Source organism: Oncorhynchus kisutch, linkage group LG25 (genome assembly GCF_002021735.2).
Source record: "Oncorhynchus kisutch isolate 150728-3 linkage group LG25, Okis_V2, whole genome shotgun sequence".
In the NCBI taxonomy this organism is placed as follows: Eukaryota; Metazoa; Chordata; class Actinopteri; order Salmoniformes; family Salmonidae; genus Oncorhynchus; species Oncorhynchus kisutch.
In genome coordinates, this window is record NC_034198.2 from 37,940,144 (window position 1) to 37,965,080 (window position 24,937).

General features: G+C 47.5%; 2 protein-coding genes across 4 annotated transcripts in view; one reads left to right on the forward strand and one right to left on the reverse strand.

The window, feature by feature from the left end:
- The first annotated feature begins 244 nt into the window (after positions 1 to 244).
- Positions 245 to 8,294, forward strand: LOC109870219 (proton channel OTOP3-like). 2 transcript variants are annotated; one of them, XM_031805181.1, is made up of 8 exons: positions 245 to 747; positions 935 to 1,082; positions 3,942 to 4,078; positions 4,293 to 4,351; positions 4,671 to 4,810; positions 6,474 to 7,165; positions 7,434 to 7,613; positions 7,825 to 8,294. In XM_031805181.1, the coding sequence occupies exons 1-8, from the start codon at positions 397 to 399 to the stop codon at positions 7,993 to 7,995; spliced, it is 1,878 nt and encodes a 625-aa protein (XP_031661041.1). In that variant the 5' UTR covers positions 245 to 396; the 3' UTR covers positions 7,996 to 8,294. The 2 variants fall into 2 exon arrangements, with proteins under 2 accessions (XP_031661041.1, XP_031661042.1); XM_031805182.1 differs by having other exon boundaries at positions 6,477 to 7,165.
- The window catches only part of LOC109869932 (protein HID1), a 39,974-nt gene continuing 23,324 nt past the window's right edge, over positions 8,288 to 24,937 (reverse strand). For both annotated transcript variants that reach the window (XM_031805180.1, XM_031805177.1), the window contains exons 12-20: positions 17,041 to 17,119; positions 16,539 to 16,703; positions 15,357 to 15,448; positions 14,312 to 14,456; positions 13,792 to 13,997; positions 13,519 to 13,608; positions 12,638 to 12,729; positions 12,110 to 12,268; positions 8,288 to 10,775 (exon numbers count right to left, since the gene is read on the reverse strand). In XM_031805180.1, the coding sequence (XP_031661040.1) occupies positions 10,712 to 10,775; positions 12,110 to 12,268; positions 12,638 to 12,729; positions 13,519 to 13,608; positions 13,792 to 13,997; positions 14,312 to 14,456; positions 15,357 to 15,448; positions 16,539 to 16,703; positions 17,041 to 17,119 (1,092 nt within the window). In that variant the 3' untranslated portion in view covers positions 8,288 to 10,711. The remainder of the gene's footprint in view (positions 10,776 to 12,109; positions 12,269 to 12,637; positions 12,730 to 13,518; positions 13,609 to 13,791; positions 13,998 to 14,311; positions 14,457 to 15,356; positions 15,449 to 16,538; positions 16,704 to 17,040; positions 17,120 to 24,937) is intronic.

Genomic DNA, 24,937 nt, shown 5'->3' on the forward strand with positions numbered 1-24,937 from the left:
GAATGGATTAAAGAGAGATACAAGGAGAGCAAGAGAGGGAGAGAGAGAGATTGAGAGAGAGACCGACAGAGCAAGAGAGAGAGAGACCGACAGAGCAAGAGAGAGAGAGACCGACAGAGCAAGAGAGAGAGAGACCGACAGAGCAAGAGAGGGAGAGAGAGAGAGATTGAGAGAGAGACCGACAGAGCAAGAGAGGGAGAGAGAGAGAGATTGAGAGAGAGACCGACAGAGCAAGAGGGAGAGAGAGAGAGATTGAGAGAGAGACCGACAGAGCAAGAGAGGGAGAGAGAGAGAGATTGAGAGAGAGACCGACAGAGCAAGAGAGAGGTTGAAAAAGGAGCTGCAGAGTGGATTTAGTGAAAGTAAAAGGAGTCAGACTAATTAAAGTCAGTAAGTATGGATTCAGAGCATGGTACCTCAGCGACAGCTGACACCATGGTCCCCGGAAGTCAATGCCAGGAGTCTGGTACCACAGCAACAGCCGACACCATTGTCCCCGGAAGTCAATGCCAGGAGTCTGGTACCACAGCGACAGCTGACACCATGGTCTCTGAAAGTCAGTGCCAGGCTGAGGAGGAGGAGGAGGAGGAGGAGGAGGAGGAAGAGGAGGGATCCGGAAACCATACACACCCAGATCCAGTCCTGGTGTGGGCCCCCAGTGGGAGACGGCTGCTCTCCGGGCTCCTGGGCCTCAACGTTGTCCTCCTTGGGGCAGCTCTGGTAGCTGGCCAGGCCTTCAACCCTCAGGTTAAAAAAATATGAAAGAAGGCCAGCACTCACTTGGGATAAAATGCGCAATTAAGCTTTGTTTTAATTCTCTCTAATGAACTCATAGCAACATGTCCTAATAGTCTGTGCACGGGCATACTGTACGTTTCAGCTTGAGCATTCCTCTTTGCATGTGTGGTCCCTTAACTGAGACTTCATCCCTCAGGGCCTCAGGCACCAGGAGCCCCAGATCTTCATGTTGCTGCTGATGTGCCTCAGCCTGGCCTGGATGCTGTGGTACCTACTGTGGGCCAGGAGGAAACCTGGGATATGCCCACATAAAGACCACCATGCTGGGGGAATCACAGTCACAGGTAGGCACTCTTGGATTATTATTTGAACTATAAATTGTACCTATTTGTATTATACTTATGACAAAATGTTGACTCTGTTCTATTGAGCCATTTTACTTTATGTTCGTATTCTTGTCTTTTATCATTTCTATTTGTTGCTGCATTGTCGCGAAGGAACCTGCAAGAAAGTATTTCATTGGACGGCGTATACCAACTGTATCCTGTACATACAACTCATAAAACTTCAAACTCGAAACTTGGGAGTTATATTTATGGTACTTATTGTTACTTTAGGGTTTGAATAGACAGATAGAAACACATGTCATGGATTATGCCTTATAGGCTACTTATGTGGTATTTATTTGAATAAGAAACTGGGGAAAATTGTAGCTATATACTGCAGGGGTGAAACTTTACCTGGGGTCGGTGGGGTGTGCTTTAGGACCATGCGGACGCCTCCAAGCTGTAAGGGTAGGAAGTTTGGAATGGTTATCCCACCGCATAAAAAAAGATATAGATACAATTCAAGTTATATGAGATCAAATCCAGACCAGAACTATTATTTTAGCAGGTGACTAAAATTATACATTTATGAATTATACGTTTAAATTATACATTTAAATTATACATTTATGAATTATACATTTAAATTCTACATTTATAAATTCTACATGTATAAATTCTACATTTTGAAATTATACATTTATATATTATACATATACATTATACATTTATAAATTATGCATTTATAAATTCTACATTTAAATTGTACATTTTTAAAACATACATTTATAAATTATACATTTATACATATACATTATACATTTATAAATTATACATTTATAAATTATACATTTAAATTTATAAATTATACATATACATTATACAGTTATAAATTATGCATTTATAAATTATACATTTAAATTGTACATTTTTAAAACATACATTTATACATTCTACATTTATACATATACATTATACATTTAACAATTCTTCTTAAATTATTCATATAAATGATGCTTTTATAAATTATGCATATAAATTATACATTTATAAATTATAAATTATACATTTATAAATTATACATTTACATTTATAAATTATACATTTACATTTATAAATTATACATTTACATTTATAAATTATACATATAAATTATACATTTACATTTATAAATTATACATTTACATTTATAAATTATACATTTACATTTATAAATTATACATATAAATTATACATTTATAAACTATTCATTTAAACTATACATTCAATAAGGTTGACAGATGTAGTATATAAAAAGCCCATTTTAGGAAGCCTATAAAGAGGCTGAAAAAACCTCCACAAAAGATTTACAGGACACTTGGAGGATATTATTCCTAACTGCAAAAGACTATTCCATTTTTTTCTCAAAGTAAGAAAAGCTATTCAAGAATTGACTACATTTTTATTTCCCAAAATGCACTCAAAAATGTACCGTATTAAAAAAATGAATGATATAGTGATATCATTTCATTCTCCGGTGTCATGTTTAATTCCACCAATAGAAAATACACTTAAGTGACAAAATTTGGAGAATGACAAGAACTCATCTTCTGGATCCGAAATGTATTAAATGCAAAAATGAAAAAGTAAAAACCTTTACCATTACAAATTTAGATGTAGAGGACAGAGAAAAGCCGACTTGGGCTTTTAAGGCATACGTTAGGGGGGTGATAATTTCATACTTGGCAAAAGTTTAATCTTATTTAGAAATTAAAATTAAAGAAGAAGACAAGGAAATCCCTATCTTAGATAAAGCCCATCAAAAAAAATCTTTACATGGTAAAGAAGAAAATAAAATGTATGTCTTTCTTTTGAAGAGAGCAAACAACTACAGCATGCTACTTAATGGTAAATAAACGTGGTAAATATGTCACAGCTGTCACAAAACGAATACACACTAAACCAGTTATAATTTTCAAAGATAAAGATAGAAAAGTGGTAATTAGAAACAACAACGCGATTAATTACCATTTTAAAAAGCTTCCGTGAAAATGTATATCAATCAGGATTAAAACGACAATTGGACGGATCCTATAGCCTTCTTAGACTCAACAACTCAGAAGCAACTGTCAGCAGACTCAAAATAATTACTAAAAACAAAGATCACCCAAGAATGAATATTAGATCCTGTTCAAACATTTACATGGAGAAAATCACCAGGAATGAATGGCTTTCCCATAGAACACACACCTCACTCAATTCAGTACTTCCTAGTTCCTAGTATCAAGCAGTTATTTCAGTTATATTATAACCAGGAAAATCTGGAAGGTCCCCTGCTGAACATAGACCGATAAGTTTAGTAAATTGTGAACATTAAATAATCACAAAGCTCATAAGCAATAGAATGGCAAAAGTCTTACCAGACTTAATACATATCAATCAAACAGGATTTATTACAAATAGACAAACAAATAGAAGAACATGTTTCAGTTCAATACGCAAAAAAATAAGATATACTGTAGATTTATCAATAATGGCTGTTGATGCCGAAAAAGGCGTTTGACTGTCTTGAATGGCATTTTCTATTCAAAACTTTGGAAGCTTTCAACTTTCCAGCTAAAATAATACATTATATAAAAATGCTGTATGAATGTCCTAAATAATACATTATTTGATGAAACTGCTTGAGAAAGGTGCACAAGAAAGGAATGTCCCCTCTCCCCTCCTGTTTGCACAGGCAATTGAACCGCTTGCAGAAAGAATTAGACAGGACCCAAACATAACAGCTATCAGTATTGATTAACATGAATTTAAACTACACATATTTGCAGATGATAATCCTGATTTTCCCTGACCAATATTGAAAACTCAATAGTTTTTTTCTCCCTGCGATGTCAGTGGTCCTGATGCTGTTTGCCGCCTTCAGTCTCCTGATGCATCTCTTCAAGATGGGTTACTATGTCATGATGAAGGAGTGTAAGCCGGTTGCTAAAGTCCTTGCCCCCTTCATCGAGGCTCCCTTTCTTGGCCTACAGGTAGTCATCAATCATTGGCTTTTGTTTGGACTCAATTTCCTTTTCCAAAATGTTTAAAATATTTTCAATGCATTTTCATTTGATTGAACCTTTATTTAAAGCAGGCTAGTCATATCTCTTTGGTAATAGAGACCAGTATTGAACCTATATTCTAAACTGGTATTGACTTGGACAATGTCATTTCCTTAACATTTGAATGAATGTCTTTTTGTAGACCTATTTGCTCTGGGCTCACTCCAAAGACTGTATTCACAAGCACAAGATCATTACCAGGTGCATGCCTCTCAATTTCATTTACAAAAACATTGACCATCTTGTTATTGGAGAGATCTATGGTATTTGCATTGACTAAAGGAACCAATAGGGACCTGTACATTACAAAGCAAACAGGTAATAATGGGATTGCTGGTGTTTGTGAACGGTTGAACCACTTTGTTGCTTATTGTGTGATTTTATGTGGTTTTTTTGTAGCTTATTGTTATGCAATTTATGTATGTATTTCAGAGTGAATCATCCATACATCTCATTTCATATTGTTATGTTATACATTTGAACTGTGATATGTGTGTGTGTGTTTATGCTCCCACGCCAGGTCTGGGCTGATGGTTACTCTGAGCGCAGATCTGTTGCTGTGGCTGAACGCGGTGACAGAAGACACAGTTCATCTGGAGATAGAGATGGAGAAGGAGGATGGCCGCGCCACGTATGGCAGCGCAGATAGCTCTGACTCCGGTATATACCATAGTACATCCTGTCGTGTCTTTGGCATCATTAAACTGAAGACTTAATCATCAAATCACTCTCTAAATTATTATTCCGCGATTAAACTGATTAATCATGTAACTGTAATTAACTAGGAAGTTGGGGCACCATGGAACATATTCAGATTACAAAGTAAAACATTTCCTAATACAACTTTTCAGATATTTTAATATCTGATCAATTAGTCTTCTGATTAATGAATTCTTCTTTACCTCACGTTAGTCTCATTCCAAACGTCGTAAATTGTTGGTTATCTGCACGAACCCAGTCTTCACTATGAGTCATCCATACATCAATTGTCTTAAAATAATTCATTTACTCAGTAATTCACAGAAATGCATAACAAACAGTAGATAGTTACAAGGAAATGATAGCGGAGTTTCCCTAGTGGGATAAACCAGCATCGCGGCTTGGTGTACAAAAGGGAAGTGTGGGTCGACTGAGATAAGACAACACACAGTTGATAATTATAACAATTGAAATGCTAATCCTTTACACATGAACGCTCACTCATTCGGGAACAATTGCAATCAATCAATATATTTACTCTCAGTGTGTCATCAGGGTCTCTGTTGAAAAGTTTGTTTCTGTTGGAGAGTCTGGCCGTCTTCTATCTGTCTTGGTTAGAGTGGATCGTTCAGAGTGACATTCATTCATGTCGTTATAGAATAGATGTTTCGGCGGTTGTCGGTCTTCACGTTCAATGATACTGAATTCCTAGCTGCAGACTAGTAATTAATATCAGACTTGTTCTTATTCTGTCGGTATCGATGGTCTAAGAGTTTAACCACGGGATGGTTAAAAGATTCAGCAATCGTCTCAAACCTTGGCCCGCTCGTTATCGAGGTAAGCTGGTCTGCAACCTTTGTCCTCTCGTAATTGAGAGAAACATGGTCTATTGAGAAATTCAGAAGAGCAGAAAAGAGCAGAAAAAGGCTGTCTCATGACACCAGGTCCTAACTGTGTTCATGGGGGCGTGCCAGTGACTTATTAAGTGAAACTTTACACAGAAATACAATTATCTCACATTACATCATTACATAGCATCCCATAATTTCACAAATAGTTTAATCTTTCCTCATTCATCCTGTACAACAATTAGACGTAAGCCTCATATCTGAGGCTATTGTATAAACAGCGTTATGGTAATGTGGCCGTATTGTCTCCCATGAGTTTCACAAAATTGTACCAAACGGACCAGTTCGTAGCTGGAATCTCCACCGATCTTTTATACCTTCTCCAGAACATAAATGTTGTTCGGACCTCAAGTTCTGTGAGGTGGAAGAAATTCCTTTGTTCTCTCTATGAAAACTCCCTCTCTCTCTATACTGTGGCCATGAGGAGAAAATCTCCTCCAGGAATTTACGACCTGAGGTCGCAGCAGCCTGAGTGTAGGAGACAGAGAGAGGGGGATTGGCTTGCTGTACCCAAAGAGGGCAACGTCATGACAATCCTTACACAACTAAAACACATTTACGTACATTTTATCACAATGAAAGTAGTTAAACTGTGCTTGCCCACTAGTCAGACAATTGAGGACCTACAACTGAATTATAAAGATGCTAATAATATCTAATATTACTATTGTATACTATGAAGAAATTATTCACCAACCGGTCTGATTTCCTTTCAGCAGGGCTGAGAAATGCAACGTTATGCCAGTGCAGTGCAGACACATTGTGCCTGTTCTTCAGGAAGGGTTATGAAGTCCTGTATCCCTTCAACATGGAGTACTACCTGATGGCAGGCTGCATGCTTTATGTGATGTGGAAGAACGTGGGCAGGCGTATGAGCCCTGGGTCAATACCCCACCATGCCCAGAGGATTACCCTACGCATCGTCCACGAAGGTGGGATCCTATTCGGGCCGTTGTTCGGGGGTCTGGTCCTTATAGCTGGGGTGGTTGTGTTCATCCTGTATCAAGTTTGGGTGAACCGAGGCCAGCACCGGCACACTGCCTTTCTGATATTCTACTGCTACCATCTAGCTGTGATGCCCATCATGTCCCTCTGCTCCCTGGCTGGCCTAATGGTCCATAAGCTGGAGAGGAGGGCGGATGAGAGGGGACATAACCCCACGCGTAGCCTGGATGTGGCCCTCCTGGTTGGGGCAGCCCTGGGACAGCTTGCCCTGTCCTATTTCTCTCTGGTGGCTGCTCTAGCTGTGGGGCCTAGCGGACCACTGGGAAGCCTGGATCTTTCCTACTCCCTCCTCAGCCTGTTGGAGCTCCTGCTGCAGAATGTCTTCATCATTGATGGCCTCCACCGAAACCCCAACCTGGCCCTCACCAAGGGTAAAGGAAAGGAGCGGATCAACATATTCATGGCAAGTCACTCTTCTTCTCCTTCTTCCTCAATTTCATGGTTAAAGTAATGTTGACAACTCCAATTCCCTCTGGCCAAAGCTGATTTTCCTACTAAATTTCTTTATTTAAAATATAAGAGAACATATGTATTCATCTAGCCATCTTTGCTTCATAAGTTTTTGTGCGCTTAGATAGCACCATACTGTATTGTTACAAATCAGAAGTATAGTTACACTTTTATCTATAGTAATACATTGACAATGTGACCCCTCTCATGTCCAAAATCAGAAGAGGAAGACCATGGAGAATACAAATGACAGGAATAAAGTAGGAGGAGCAATGTCTCTATTGAAGAGGGGAAAGGCAGTGACAGCACCACCTGTTTGCCAAATCAAGGAAGGACAACAGACCTGGTACAAAAAAGTCACACAGGAGATCTGTGCCTTCCTCATACTCTCCAATATCATGGTGAGTAACGCCAAGGATATTACATCTGTGATCTTGTAATAATCATGTTACACAATATTTACCTAGCCTGGTGGCAGATCTGTTGGTGCTTGTTTGCCTACTCCTATGCTTTGTACTTGGAGAACATACAGATCTAGGATCAGGCTAGTCCCCTTTCCAATATAATGTCATTTAAATTCGTCCCCTGATATTCTCTCTCCCGTCTCCTCAGCTCTGGATGATCCCAGCGTTTGGAGCCCACCCCCAGTTTGAGAACGGCCTGGGGAAGCAGTTCTTTGGCTTCTCTGCCTGGTTTGTCCTGGTCAACCTGGTTCAGCCTCTGGGAGTCTTCTACAGGATGCACTCTGTGGGGGCCCTGATGGAGCTCCTCATCACTGGCTGAGCTCCTATCCTCTCCTCCCCTGTTCTCTTCTCTGCCTGGTTTGTCCTGGTCAACCTGGTTCAGCCTCTGGGAGTCTCCTACAGGGGTGCCCTGATGGAGCCCCTCATCACTGCCTGAGGGATAGGAACCACAACAGTGACGAACTGCTCCTCTCTGAGACATAAGGCCACAATGAGCTCCCTCCACCTTTTCATATCCTTGGGTGAAATATTGTGCCGACCAGCTAAATATCACATTTCTGTAAAGATGAGACATGTAAACATTTCTCTGTTGACATTAAAAACATGTGTACTTTGATTCATAATACATGATTTATTACATGTGATATGTTTCCAGTACTTTGAAAATATTGACATTATGAAATCAGACACAGAATACAATAGCATTTGCCTGCAGTTCAAAAGCCAATACATACATTCCAGAGATATCACTTCTTGTCTCAGTCAGTCAGTTCACAGAGGTTCCGGTCAGTCCCCAGGTCTCAGTCAGTCAGCTCACAGAGGTCCCGGTCAGTCCCCAGGTCTCAGTCAGTCAGCTCACAGAGGTTCCGGTCAGTCCCCAGGTCTCAGTCAGTCAGTTCACAGAGGTCCCGGTCAGTCCCCAGGTCCCAGTCAGTCAGTTCACAGAGGTCCCGGTCAGTCCCCAGGTCTCAGTCAGTCAGTTCACAGAGGTCCCGGTCAGTCCCCAGGTCCCAGTCAGTCAGTTCACAGAGGTCCCGGTCAGTCCCCAGGTCTCAGTCAGTCAGTTCACAGAGGTCCCGGTCAGTCCCCAGGTCACAGAGGTCCCGGTCAGTCCTCAAGTCTCTCTCAGTCAATCAGTTCACGGAGGTCCTGGTCAGTCCCCAGGTCACAGAGGTCCCGGTCAGTCCCCAAGTCTCTCTCTAGTCTGTCTCAGTCAATCAGTTCACGGAGGTCCCGGTCAGTCCCCAGGTCCCAGTCAGTCACCAGGTCACTCTCTAGTCTGTCTCAGTCAGTCTCTATTTCACACTCTTCCAAAATGAAAATGAGCCTTACTGTGATAAAAGGGATACCAAAAATGTGTACTTTACATAAAAGCATTTCAAGAATAGAAACTGAAAATAATAAGTCCTATAAATCTTCATCTAAAACATTTAAACAATCTTAGTAACATATATACTATTGTATAAAAGTTTGGGGTCACTTAGAAATGTCCTTGTTTTTGGAAAAAAAATGATTTTTTTTTTTGTCCATTAAAATAACATCAGATTGATCAGAAATACAGTCTAGACATTGTTAATGTCGTAAATGACTATTGTAGCTGGAAACTGCAGATTTTTTATGGAATATCTACATCGGCGTACAGAGACCCATTATCAGCAACCATCACTCCTGTGTTCCAATGGCACGTTGTGTTAGCTAATCCAAGTTTATCATTTTAAAAGGCTAATTGATCATTAGAAAACTATTTTAAAATTATGTTAGCACAGCTGAAAACTGTTGTCCTGATTAAAGAAGCAATAAAACTGGCCTTCTTTAGACTAGTTGAGTATCTGGAGCATCAGCATTTGTGGGTTCGATTACAGGCTCAAAATGACAAGAAACAAATAACTTTCTTCTGAAATTCATCAGTCTTCTTGTTCTGAGAAATGAAAGCCATTCCATGAGAGAAATTGCCAAGAAACTAAAAGCTGTGTACTACTCCCTTCATAGAACAGCACCATCTGGCAATTTCTCGCATGGAATACCCTTCATTTCTCAGAACAGGAATAGACTGACTCTGAACTGGAATTTCAGAAGAAAGTAATTTGTTTCTGGCCATTTTGAGCCTGTAATCAAACCCACAAATGCTGATGCTCCAGATACTCAACTAATCTAAAGGCCAGTTTTATTGCTTCTTTAATCAGGACAACAGTCTTCAGCTGTGCTAACATAATTGCGAAATTGTTTTCTAATGATCAATTAGCCTTTTAAAATGATAAACTTGGATTAGCTAACACAACGTGCCAGTGGAACACAGGAGTGATGGTTGCTGATAATGGGTCTCTGTATGCCGATGTAGATATTCCATAAAAAATCTGCCGTTTCCAGCTACAATAGTCATTTAAGACATTAACAATGTCTAGACTGTATTTCTGATCAATCTGATGTTATTTTAATGGACAAAAAAAAAAATCATTTTTTTTCCAAAAACAAGGACATTTCTATGTGACCCCAAACTTTTGAACGGAAGTGTACATACAGTAGTGGATACATGTTTGTTTGTCAAAAAAAACACACACATCAAATCAATAAAGGAATATATGGAAAGCTGCCAAATCATGACTAGAAGAGGGTTAACATGGCAGACCTTCTGGCAGTTGTAGTAGCAGACAGCTTGTAGGAAAAGTGGTTTCGTGACAGTGGTTTGTTACATGATGTTCTATGGGTTGGCACTTCGCAAGAAACAAAATAGAGAAAACAAACACTGTAAATTCCTGTTTTCTAGAACAGGTGTGTCTGGTGAAAATCTTCATCCTCCTCTTCCACACTTCTGTTCAGGTTTGAAGATGGCAGTTGGCGAGAGAGCGGTCGGTGGTTCCCGAGGGCGAACCAGCCATTCCCGAGAGACGTTGTCTGCTTCCCAAATGGCGCTCTACCCCCTATGTAGGGGCACTACTTTTTACAGGGGCCCATAGGGCTCGTCAAAAGTGGTGCACTGTGAACAGGATAGGGTGCCATTTGGGCCGCAGTCGTAGAGACCTGTTCACCAGCTCCACTTAGATCCTCTGAATCTCAAACAGTCTGACGTCAGTGTCATACCAGATCGGGGGATCCACGTTACTACGGTAACAACAAGAGTCATTGTTAATAAAGATCAGATTGGATTTGAGTGACCATGACAACGACCACCTGTATTTCATGGACTAAGCGACTCGGCTAGTTGGTGTGGCTGACCACAAGCTGGGGGCCTGGTTCCTAGACCTGGCTGGGGGCCTGGTTCCTAGACCTGGCTGGGGGCCTGTTGCAGAAAGCTGGATCAATAAGTTAGTCAGGTGACTAAAATTGCTTGATATAACTTCATGTTGAGAAATATAATGATAATGTATAACAACCATTACAACGGTAGCTTTCTTAAATTAACCAGAATATCAAGTTATATTTATCAAAATCAGCTGACCAATGTAATAATCCTGCTTTCAAGAATACCCCACTCCTCTAATTAAATACTCCTAAATATGTGTTAACTCCGTCTGAACTCTATAGTGGCTTGTCTTATTCATTCTGTGTACGGATTAGGTCTTTTCAGTGGTGTAAAGTTCTTAAGTAAAAATACTTGAAAGTACTACTGTAGTAGTTTTTTTTTGGGGGGGGGGGGGTATCTGTACTTAACTATTTATATTTTTGAGTACTTCTACTTCAATACATTCCTAAAGAAAATAAATGTACTTTCTACTCCAAACATTTCCCTGACAGACAAAACTACTCCTTACATTTTCAATGCTTAGCAGGACAGGAAAATGGTCCAATTCACACACTTATCAAGAGAACACATGGTCATCCCTTCTGCCTCTGATCTGGAAGACTCACTAAACACAAATGCATTGTTTGTAAATTCTGTCTGAGTGTTGGCTATCCATACATGTTTAAAACAAGAAAATGGTACCACCTGCATTGCTTAATAGAAGGGATTTTTGCTTTCGATAGTTAAGTATATTTGAGAAATGACATGTACTTTTGATACTTAAGTATATTTAAAACCCAAATACTTTTAGACTTTTACTCAAGTAGTATTTTACTGGGTGACTTACCTTAATAGAAAGTTACTCAAGTAAAAGTCTCTACTTTTACTAAAAGTATCTCTACTTTTACTCAAGTATCTCTACTTTTACTCAAGTATCTCTACTTTTACTCAAGTATCTCTACTTTTACTCAAGTATCTCTACTTTTACTCAAGTATCTCTACTTTTACTCAAGTATCTCTACTTTTACTCAAGTATCTCTACTTTTACTCAAGTATCTCTACTTTTACTCAAGTATCTCTACTTTTACTCAAGTATGCCATTTTGGGCCCTTTGTCCACCACTGGGTATTTTACTACTATTGACATTATCACCATCATTAACCATTGTAAATATCTTAATGTTTCCCTTTTCCATTTGGCCCATGTTGCTTACCGTAGGTAGATTACTCCCCACATGTATGTGCGGAACCACATGGCGGTGCCCGCGTTGGCCTGGTACTTCCTGATTAAGATGGGGTGAGGTACAGGCAGCAGGCCCACCAGGGTCCCATGCTGCAGGAACTTCAGGATCTCTGACTCGTCGGTCAGACCCCTGGAGGAGATAAACATATCACTTGACTTACTTTAATACATTTAGTTTTACAGGGACATTAAAATCAACATTACTGTAAAGGTACCAGTTTTAGCCAGCTGGCTAATACTCAACCGCAGTCCCTGGGCAGGTAATATACATGCATGTAGTCTCTCTCATCCATGCTAATCCAGTTCTAGTGAATTCTATTGATCACTGTGTTCTGATCACTTCTGGGTTCCACAATCAAGAAAGATGACAATCCTATTGATAATGTCAGTCATAGACACATCTATTTCAAAGCTCTCAGTTTTCAGGAACACTTAGGGTTCCACAACCAAAATCACAAAATATAACCTCTCCATTTCCCTTAGGATCCTCGTCTCTTACTTGTCTATGCAGATCTTCTCCACCTGAGGAACCAGAACTTGTAGCAGCCTCATGATCGTCTGGAGAGGAAGCTTACTCTTCCAGGAGAGGACCTAGTAGAGAACAGTACAGAGAAGGGAGAAGAGGTCACGACCTATCAGGAGGGAGGGATCTTACCAATGATGTACATAACACCACAGCTGTGAATGTACTGTATGATTGAGGGGGAGGGAGGGAGGGAGACATGGCTAGATGAGGGAGGGAGGGAGACATGGCTAGATGAGGGAGGGAGGGAGACATGGCTAGATGAGGGAGGGAGGGAGGGAGACATGGCTAGATGAGGGAGGGAGGGAGGGAGACATGGCTAGATGAGGGAGGGAGGGAGGGAGACATGGCTAGATGAGGGAGGGAGGGAGGGAGACATGGCTAGATGAGGGAGGGAGGGAGGGAGACATGGCTAGATGAGGGAGGGAGGGAGGGAGACATGGCTAGATGAGGGAGGGAGGGAGGGAGACATGGCTAGATGAGGGAGGGAGGGAGGGAGACATGGCTAGATGAGGGAGGGAGGGAGACATGGCTAGATGAGGGAGACATGGCTAGATGAGGGAGACATGGCTAGATGAGGGAGACATGGCTAGATGAGGGAGGAGGAGACATGGTTAGATGAGGGAGGGAGGCATGGCTAGATGAGGGAGGGAGGGAGGGAGGCATGGCTAGATGAGGGAGGGAGGGAGAGAGACATGGCTAGATGAGGGAGGGAGGGAGAGAGACATGGCTAGATGAGGGAGGGAGGGAGGGAGAGAGACATGGCTAGATGAGGGAGGGAGGGAGACATGGCTAGATGAGGGAGGGAGGGAGGGAGAGAGACATGGCTAGATGAGGGAGGGAGGGAGGGCTCTTACCCAGTCTGGAGTGGGGTTCCAGTACACAGCTGATGATGATACACTGGACAAACGACTTCTGGCCAGCTCTGACTCTGGTTGAAAGGCCTCCTTGATAGGAAGAAGAGGAACCATTATAGTCACTAGGCTCAATCTTATTGTCAGTGAGCAGTAACATACTGTATATCTCTGACAAGTCATTTAATCCTGTATATAACTTCACACTAAATGATTCCCACAAGACTTGCTTTCCAGTGAGCTGCGTCCATAAGTCTCTACACGCAGAGCTCTTACCTCGTTATCTCTCCCCGAGTTGGACTCTGTGTCGCTGGCTCCAGCTATACCACTGGTGTCAGCGGCAAGGGACTGCGGAGAGGGAGTGTGTTGGGGAGAGGGAGTGTGTTGGGGAGAGTGGACGTTTTGGTCAATGGTCATGTGCTGGAGACAGACCATGGTGCCATCCTCAGAGACCTGAGCCTTCTCTGTCAGCTTGTCAATAGCTACAGGGACCAAACAACAAGAAAGACCCTTAGAAACCATTGAACCATTCCCTAACAATGTGACAAAACAAATTATTTTGGTACGACTTAAAAGAAACCAATTGCTGTTGTTTTTATAAAAGGGGTGAGAGAATTGCAGAAGTTATGTGATGAAACAGAGTAGTAGGATATAAGTTAGTGATAGCTGAGTGGAAACCCGACAAGCCCAGTTAATAGAATTGATTATAATGAAATATAAAACCTTAACATACCATAGGGAAAAGTGCTTTGCAAAATACAGGCATGCATGGAGAGCTCCAGGAGAGGGGGGGTACCTGGTATGGCCACGAGACTGGCTTTGAGTGTCCCTGGCTCAGCTGGGATGGCCGGTCGGGACCCCTCCATGGAGATGGTCTCCTGGGAGTTGATCCGGGAGATAATGGCCGTGGTAGTCTTCTTCCTCTTCTTCATCTGCAGGGCCTTGTTAGAAGAATGGAAAATAAAAAATGATTCAGCAAAGCAACTGAACCAAGTAATTACTGACCCACTTTACATGTTTTATGTGATCAACTGTTTTGTCAAGTCAGATTTATTTAAAGTACATTTCACATGGATCACTCACAACATCAATTTTTTTTTTTTTTAACTATGGGGGAAAATATTGACCGTTGGCTTAAAGCCTCCTTGTACTTTTTTATGCAAGAGGATAGAGTTCTACGTTACTACGACAACTGCACTGCCCACAACCGCAGGGCTCTCCAGAGGGCGGTCTGCACAACGCATCACACTACCTGCCATCCAGGAGACCTACAGCACCCGATGTCACAGGAAGGCCAAAAAGATGATCAAGCACTACAGCCACCAGAGCCACTGCCTGTTCACACCGCTATCATCCAGAAGGCGAGGTCAGTACAGTTGCCTCAAAGCTGGGACCGAGAGAGTGGAAAACAGCTTCTATCTCAAGGCCATCAGACTGGTAAATAGCCATCACTAGCACAGAGAGGCTGCTGCCTACATACAGACATGAAATCATTGGCCACTTTCATAAAAATGGAACACTAGTCACTTTAATAATGTTGACACATCTTGCATTACCCATATCATATGTATATACTGTATTTTACACTATTCTACTGTATCTTAGTCTATGCTGCTCTGACATTGCTCATCCTTATATTTCTATAGTCTTAATTCCATTCCTTTACTCTAGATTTGTGTGTATATGTTGTGAAATTGTTAGAAATGACTCGTTGGTTATTACTGCGCTGTTGGAACTAGAAGCACAAGCATTTCGACTACACCTACAATAACATCTGCTAAACACGTGTATGTGACCAATACAATGTGATTGGATTTAGAAAGCACGTCGTCTCTCTCTACCTTGTGGATGGTGGCTGGGTCAGAGGACAGATTGGCCAGCTGGTGGAAGATGTTGCGCTTACGGATGATGGCGTACACCAGGTTACAGTTACCTGCGAAGGAGAAGAACAGTTACCGGGCAGGTTTATCATGTACCGGGCAGGTTTATCAGTTACCGGGCAGGTTTATCATGTACCGGGCAGGTTTATCAGTTACCGGGCAGGTTTATCATGTGCCGGGCAGGTTTATCATGTACCGGGCAGGTTTATCATGTACCGGGCAGGTTTATCATGTACCGGGCAGGTTTATCATGTACCGGGCAGGTTTATCAGTTACCGGGCAGGTTTATCATGTACCGGGCAGGTTTATCAGTTACCGGGCAGGTTTATCATGTACCGGGCAGGTTTATCATGTACCGGGCAGGTTTATCAGTTACCGGCAGGTTTATCATGTACCGGGCAGGTTTATCATGTGCCGGGCAGGTTTATCATTGTGTCCCGGGCAGGTTTATCATGTGCCGGGCAGGTTTATCATGTGCCGGGCAGGTTTATCAGTTACCGGGCAGGTTTATCATGTACCGGGCAGGTTTATCATGTACCGGGCAGGTTATCATGTACCGGGCAGGTTTATCAGTTACCGGGCAGGTTTATCATGTACCGGGCAGGTTTATCAGTTACCGGGCAGGTTTATCATGTACCGGGCAGGTTTATCATGTACCGGGCAGGTTTATCATGTACCGGGCAGGTTTATCATGTACCGGGCAGGTTTATCATGTACCGGGCAGGTTTATCATGTACCGGGCAGGTTTATCATTGTACCGGGCAGGTTTATCATGTCAACGTTTAAAAGAGACACTCCAGAAAGTAGTAGGGAAAAGGAGCTTTTAAATAGTGTCAGTCTGGCAGGTTGTGTTTCTGGTCATTTCACGGCAATCATGTTGATGCAATCCCATTGTCCACCAAGAGATGGCATCGTTCCCATACTGCCCAGTCAATGCTAGGTGATGTCTTCTCTGAGCCAGCCTCTCGACCACAACCATTCTAGATTTTCTTTACTACTGTGTGATGTTTGACAACATGAGACTATAGCCTGGGTCCCAGATCACTTTGTGCCGTCTTGACAACTCCTTGTCACTTAATTGCCATGTATGACAAGAAAGCACAATCAGATCTGGGACCTGAGCTAACGAGAGCCAGGTTTTACCATCAAACTGATACTGGATGAGGTTGTTGAAGACCTCCAGCAGGAAGAAGACAAGATGGTGGTTCTGGGAGGCAGAGAAGAGGAACCAGTTGGTGGAGAAGGCTTCCAGGAGGTGGAGCAGCTTGTTAGCTGCCACCATGGACAGACTCTTCAGGTAAGGAGACACTGTGGAGAAGAAATAGAAGTTGGTTAGCTGCCACCATGGACAGACTCTTCAGGTAAGGAGACACTGTGGAGAAGAAATAGAAGTTGGTTAGCTGCCACCATGGACAGACTCTTCAGGTAAGGAGACACTGTGGAGAAGAAATAGAAGTTGGTTAGCTGCCACCATGGACAGACTCTTCAGGTAAGGAGACACTGTGGAGGATGGTGGTGTACTGGTGTCAATAACCTGCAATATCCAGATGCAGCCAACAGGTGGCGACCCTTTCAATGACAGTCAGACACTCACCCAAAGATTTAAATAGAATAGAAGTATTATATTGTATCTCTGAGCACTTACCGTTCACTACGATAGTGAGCAGGCAGTCAAAGAGGGGCTGCAGGCGTTGATGTCCACTAGTGATGATCTTGTGGAATATCTAGACAATCACATATGAAGACTGCCATGAGGCAGATGTTCCACCAGCGTCCAGACAGTTATGTTAATACTGTATATCATACTATGATCAGATTTTTTTCTGCAATTGAATTTAAAAAAAATATATAATTGTGCCTCTGTCGGCAAACAACGACCTTCATCAGAGCATGCTCCCATCTTCCCTCCCTGCCATCCGTCCTCCCTCCCTCCCTCCCATCCATCCATAATTGTTTTGTTGCCTCCGCCATCAGTAACCAATGACCTTATCAGAGCATGCTACTGTATCTTCCTATCCATCCATCCACCCTCCCCCCTCCATCCTCCCTCCCTCCCTCTCATCCATCCATCCGTCCTCCTTCCATTCATCCATCCATCAGTCCTCCCTCCCTCCCTTCATCCATCCATCTGTCCTCCCTCCCCTCCTCCATCCATAATTGTTTGTGCCTCCGCCGTCGGTAACCAATGACCTTCAGAGCATGATACTGTATCCTCCTATCCTCGCTCCCATTCATCCATCCACCCTCCCATCCATCCCTCCCATCCACCCCTCCATCCTCTCTCCCTCCCATCCCTCCCATCCTCTCTCCCTCCCATCCCTCCATCCTCTCTCCCTCCCATCCCTCCATCCTCTCTCCCTCCCCATCCCTCCATCCTCTCTCCCTCCCTCCCTCCATCCTCTCTCTCTCCCTCCCTCCCTCCCTCCCTCCCATCCATCTATCCCTCTCCCTCCCATCCCTCCTTTCCCCTCCCATCCCTCCCATCCACCCACCCTTCCCCCTCATCCTCCCATCCACCCTCTCAGCTCTCCATCCTCTCTCCTCCCATCCATCCATCCTCTCTCCCTCCCATCCACCCTCCTCCCTCCATCCTCTCTCTCCCTCCCATCCATCCATCCGCTCTCCCTCCCTCCCATCCCTTCCTTCCATCCACCCTCCCATCCATCCATCCTCCATCCCATCCCTCCCATCCTCCTCCCATCCCTCCCATCCTCTCTCCCTCCCATCCATCCATCCTCTCTCCCTCCCATCCCTCCCATCCACCCTCCCATCCATCCATCCATCCATCCTCTCCCTCCCATCCATCCATCCATCCTCTCTCCCTCCATCCATCCATCCCATCCTCTCCTCCCTCCATCCCTCCCAATCCACCCCCTCCATCCTCTCTCCCTCCCATCCACCCTCCCATCCCTCCATCCTCTCTCCCTCCCATCCATCCATCCCATCCCTCCCATCCATCCATCCATCCTCTCTCCCTCCCATCCATCCATCCCTCCATCCTCTCTCCCTCCCATCCCTCCATCCTCTCTCCTCCCATCCCTCCATCCTCTCCCTACCATCCATCCTCCTCTCCTCCCTCCCATCCCTCCATCCCTCCATCCATCCATCCTCTCTCCCTCCCATCCATNCCCTGCCATCCGTCCTCCCTCCCTCCCTCCCATCCACCATAATTGTTTTGTGCCTCCGCCATCATAACCAATGACCTTTTCAGAGCATGCTACTGTATCTTCCTATCCATCCATCCACCCTCCCCCCCCTCCATCCTCCCTCCCTCCCTCTCATCCATCCATCCGTCCTCCTTCCATTCATCCATCCATCAGTCCTCCCTCCCTCCCTCATCCATCCATCTGGTCCTCCCTCCCTCCCTCCATCCATAATTGTTTTGTGCCTCCGCGTCGGTAACCAATGACCTTCAGAGCATGATACTGTATCCTCCTATCCTCGCTCCCATTCATCCATCCACCCTCCCATCCATTCCCCTCCCATCCACCCTCCATCCTCTCTCCCTCCCATCCCTCCCATCCTCTCTCCCTCCCATCCCTCCATCCTCTCTCCCTCCCATCCCTCCATCCTCTCTCCCTCCCATCCCTCCATCCTCTCTCCCTCCCATCCCTCCATCCCTCTCTCTCTCCCTCCCTCCCTCCCTCCCTCCATCCATCTATCCCTCTCCCTCCCTCCCTCCTTTCTCCCTCCAATCCCTCCCATCCACCCACCCTCCCCTCTCCCTCCCATCCACCCTCTCATCTCTCCATCCTCTCTCCCTCCCATCCATCCATCCTCTCTCCCTCCCATCCACCTCCCATCCTCCATCCTGCTCCCTCCCATCCATCATCCGCTCTCCCTCCCTCCCATCCCTTCCTCCATCCACCCTCCCTCCATCATCCTCCATCCCATCCCTCCCATCCTCCATCCCATCCCTCCCATCCTCTCTCCCTCCCATCCATCCATCCTCTCCCTCCACCCTCCCATCCACCCTCCCATCCATCCATCCATCCTCTCTCCCTCCTCCATCCATCCATCCCTCCTCTCCCTCCCCTCCCATCCATCCATCCATCCTCTCTCCTCCCATCCCTCCCATCCACCCCTCCTCCTCCTCTCTCCCTCCCATCCACCCTCCCATCCCTCCATCCTCTCTCCCTCCCATCCATCATCATCCCATCCCTCCCATCCATCCATCCATCCTCTCTCCCTCCCATCCATCCCATCCCTTCCATCCCTCTCCTCCCTCCCATCCCTCCATCCTCTCCTCCCTCCCATCCCTCCATCCTCTCCTACCATCCATCCATCCGTCCTCTCCCCTCCATCCATCCATCCATCCATCCATCCATCCTCTGTCTCCCTCCCAATCCATCCATCCTCTCTCCCTCCCATCAATCCATCCATCCATCCCTCCATCCTCTCGCCTCCCATCACCTCCCTCCATCCTCTCTCCCTCGCCCATCCCTCCATCCTCTCCATCCCTCCCATCCCTCCATCATCTCTCCCGTCCCATCCCTCCATCCTCTCTCCCTCCCATCCATCCATCCTCTCTTCCCTCCCATCCATCCAATCCCTCATCCCTCTCTCTCCTCCCATCCCTCCAGTCCTCTCTCCCCATCCATCCCATCCTCTCTCCCATCCCTCCCATCCCATCCCTCCATCCTCTCTACTCCCTCCCATCCCTCCATCCTCTCGTCCTCCCACCCCTCCATCCTCTCCCTCCCATCCACCCCCATCCCATCCATCCATCCATCCTCTCCCTCCCGTCCCTCCCTCCCTCCCCTCCCCTTCCATCCACCCTCCCCATCCATCCATCCTCTCTCCCTCCCATCCATCCTCTCTCCCTCCCATCCATCCATCCTCTCCCTCCCCTCCCATCCATCCATCCTCTCCCTCCCTCACTCCCATCCCTTCCATCCACCCTCCCATCCATCCATCCATCCATCCATCCTCTCTCCCTCCCATCCATCCTCTCCCTCCCATCCATCCATCCATCCATCCTCTCTCCCTCCCCTCCCATCCATCCTCTCTCCCTCCCTTCCCATCCATCCATCCATCCCTCTCTCCCTCCCTCCCATCCACCCTCTCCCTCCCATCCTCACTCCCTCCCTCCCATCCATCCTCTCCCTACCATCCACCCTCCCATCCCTCCATCCTCTCTCCCTCCCATCCATCCATCCCATCCCTCCCATCCATCCTCTCTCCCTCCCATCCATCCATCCCTCCCATCCCTCCATCCCTCCTCCCATCCCTTCCCCTCCCCATCCCTCATCTTCCTCCCATCCATCCTCTCTCCTCCTATCCATCCCTCCTCTCTCCCTCCCATCCATCCATCCTCTCTCCCTCCCCTCCCATCCATCCACCCTCCCATCCATCCATCCTCTCTCCCTCCCATCCATCCTCTCCCTCCCATCCACCCATCCTCTCTCCCTCCCATCCATCCTCTCTCCCTCCCCTCCCATCCATCCATCCATCCTCTCTCCCTCCCTCCCATCCACCCTCTCTCCCTCCCATCCATCCATCCTCTCTCCCTCCCATCCATCCTCTCTCCCTCCCATCCATCCATCCTCTCTCCCTCCCATCCATCCCATCCCTCCATCCTCTCTCCCTCCCATCCATCCCATCCCTCCATCCTCTCTCCCTCCCATCCATCCATCCTCTCCCTACCATCCACCCTCCATCCCTCCATCCCTCTCTCCCTCCCATCCCCTCCATCCTCTCTCCCTCCCTCCCATCCTCCATCCTCTCTCCCTCCACCCCTCCATCCTCTCTCCCTACCATCCTCCATCCTCTCTCCCTACCATCCCCCCTCCTTCCTCTCTCCCTACCATCCATCCATCCTCTCCCTCCCATCCATCCATCCCTCCATCCTCTCTCCCTCCCATCCCTCCATCCTCTCTCCCTCCCATCCCTCCATCCTCTCTCCCTCCCATCCATCCATCCTCTCCCTCCCCTCCATCCATCCTCTCCCTCCCCATCCCTCCATCCTCTCTCCCTCCCATCCCTCCATCCTCTCTCCCTCCCATCCCTCCATCCTCTCTCCCTCCCATCCATCCATCCTCTAACCCTCCCATCCACCCTCCCATCCCTCCATCCTCTCTCCCTCCCATCCATCCTCTCCCTCCCATCCACCCTCCCTCCCATCCATCCATCCTCCCTCCCTCCCTCCCTCCCCATCCCTTCCATCCACCCTCTCCCTCCCATACCTCCATCCACCCTCCTCTCTCCCTCCCATCCACCCTCTCTCCCTCCCATCCACCCTCCCATCCATCCATCCTCTCTCCCTCCCTCCCTCCCATCCCTTCCATCACCCTCCCATCCATTCCATCCTCTCTCCCCTCCCATCCATCCATCCTCTCTCCCTCCCATCCATCCTCTCTCCCGCCCATCCATCCATCTCTCTCCCTCCCCTCCCATCCATCCTCTCTCCCTCCCTCCCTCCCTCCCATCCCTTCCATCCACCCTCCCAATCCATCCATCCATCCTCTCTCCCTCCCATCCACCCTCTCTCCCTCCCATCCATCCATCCTCTCTCCCTCCCCTCCCATCCATCCATCCATCCTCTCTCCCTCCCTCCCATCCACCCTCTCTCCCTCCCATCCATCCACCCTCTCTCCCTCCCATCCATCCACCCTCTCTCCCTCCCATCCATCCATCCTCTCTCCCTCCCATCCATCCATCCTCTCTCCCTCCCATCCATCCATCCATCCTCTCTCCCCTCCATCCATCCATCCTCTCTTCCCTCCCATCCATCCATCCTCTCCTCCCTCCCCTCCCATCCATCCTCTCTCCCTCCCATCCCATCCATCCTCTCTCCCTCCCATCCCTTCCATCCACCCTCCCATCCATCCATCCTCTCTCTCTCCCTCCCATCCATCCTCTCTCCCTCCCATCCATCCTCTCTCCCTCCCTCCCATCCATCCATCCATCCATCCTCTCCCTCCCCTCCCCTCCATCCATCCTCTCTCCCTCCCATCCATCCATCCTCTCTCCCTCCCATCCATCCATCCTCTCTCCCTCCCATCCCTCCATCCTCTCTCCCTCCCTCCCATCCATCCATCCTCTCCCTCCCATCTCCCTCCCATCCATCCTCTCTCCCTCCCATCCATCCCTCCCATCCATCCTCCCATCCCTCCATCCTCTCTCCCTCCCATCCATCCATCCTCTCTCCCTCCCATCCATCCATCCTCTCTCCTCCATCCATCCATCCTCTCTCCCTCCCCTCCCATCCATCCTCTCTCCCTCCCATCCCATCCATCCTCTCTCCCTCCCATCCCTTCCATCCACCCTCCCATCCATCCATCCTCTCTCTCTCCCATCCATCCTCTCTCCCTCCCATCCATCCCTCTCTCCCTCCCATCCATCCATCCATCCTCCTCCCTCCCCTCCCCTCCCATCCATCCTCTCTCCCTCCCTCCCATCCACCCTCTCTCCCTCCCATCCCATCCATCCTCTCTCCCTCCCCATCCATCCATCCTCTCTCCCTCCCATCCCTCCCATTCCTCTCTCCCTCCCTCCCATCCATCCATCCTCTCCCTCCCATCTCCCTCCATCCATCCTCTCTCCCTCCCATCCATCCATCCATCCATCCCATCCATCCATCCCATCCCTCCCTCCATCCATCCATCCTCCCATCCCTCCATCCTCTCTCCCTCCCATCCCTCCATCCTCCCATCCATCCATCCTCTCTCCCTCCCATCCCTTCCATCCACCCTCCCATCCATCCATCCTCTCTCTCTCCCTCCCCATCCATCCCTCTCTCCCTCCCATCCATCCTCTCTCCCTCCCATCCATCCATCCATCCATCCTCTCCCTCCCTCCCCTCCCATCCATCCATCCATCCTCTCTCCCTCCCTCCCATCCACCCTCTCTCCCTCCCATCCATCCATCCTCTCTCCCTCCCATCCATCCATCCTCTCTCCCTCCCATCCCTCCATCCTCTCTCCCTCCCTCCCATCCATCCATCCTCTCCCTCCCATCTCCCTCCCATCCATCCTCTCTCCCTCCCATCCATCCCTCCCATCCATCCTCCCATCCCTCCATCCTCTCTCCCTCCCATCCCATCCATCCTCTCTCCCTCCCATCATCCATCCTCTCTCCCTCCCATCCATCCATCCTCTCTCCCTCCCCTCCCATCCATCCTCTCTCCCTCCCATCCCATCCATCCTCTCTCCCTCCCATCCCTTCCATCCACCCTCCCATCCATCCATCCTCTCTCTCTCCCTCCCATCCATCCTCTCTCCCTCCCATCCATCCTCTCTCCCTCCCATCCATCCATCCATCCTCTCCCTCCCCTCCCCTCCCATCCATCCATCCTCTCTCCCTCCCTCCCATCCACCCTCTCTCCTCCCATCCATCCATCCTCTCTCCCTCCCATCCATCCATCCTCTCTCCCTCCCTCCCATCCATCCATCCTCTCCCTCCCATCTCCCTCCCATCCATCCTCTCTCCCTCCCATCCATCCATCCATCCCATCCATCCATCCCTCCCTCCCATCCATCCATCCATCCTCCCATCCCTCCATCCTCTCTCCCTCCCATCCCTCCATCCTCTCTCCCTCCATCCCTCCATCCTCTCTCCCTCCCATCCCTCCATCCTCTCTCCCTACCCATCCCTCCATCCTCTCTCCCTACCATCCATCCATCCTCTCTCCCTCCCATCCATCCATCCTCTCTCCCTCCCATCCATCCATCCCTCCATCCTCTCTCCCTCCCATCCATCCATCCTCTCCCTCCCATCTCCCTCCCATCCATCCTCTCTCCCTCCCATCCATCCTCTCTCCCTCCCATCCATCCATCCATCCTCCCATCCCTCCATCCTCTCTCCCTCCCATCCCTCCATCCTCTCTCCCTACCATCCCTCCATCCTCTCTCCCTACCATCCATCCATCCTCTCTCCCTACCATCCATCCATCCTCTCTCCCTCCCATCCCTCCATCCTCTCTCCCTCCCATCCATCCATCCTCTCCCTCCCATCTCCCTCCCATCCATCCTCTCTCCCTCCCATCCATCCATCCATCCCATCCATCCCATCCCTCCCATCCATCCATCCATCCTCCATCCCTCCATCCTCTCTCCCTCCCATCCCTCCATCCTCTCTCCCTCCCATCCCTCCATCCTCTCTCCCTCCCATCCCTCCATCCTCTCTCCCTACCATCCCTCCATCCTCTCTCCCTACCATCCCATCCATCCTCTCTCCCTCCCATCCATCCATCCTCTCTCCCTCCCATCCATCCATCCCTCCATCCTCTCTCCCTCCCCATCCCTCCATCCTCTCTCCCTCCCATCCCTCCACCCTCTCTCCCTCCCATCCCTCCATCCTCTCTCCCTCCCATCCATCCATCCTCTCTCCCTCCCCATCCATCATCTCTCCCTCCCATCCATCCATCCTCTCTCCCTCCCATCCATCCATCCACCCTCTCTCCCTCCCTCCCATCCACCCCCTCTCTCCTCCCATCCATCTCCTCCCATCCCTCCATCTATCCTCTCTCCCTCCCATCCATCCATCCTCTCCCTCCCATCCATCCATCCATCCTCTCCCTCCCATCCCTCCATCCTCTCTCC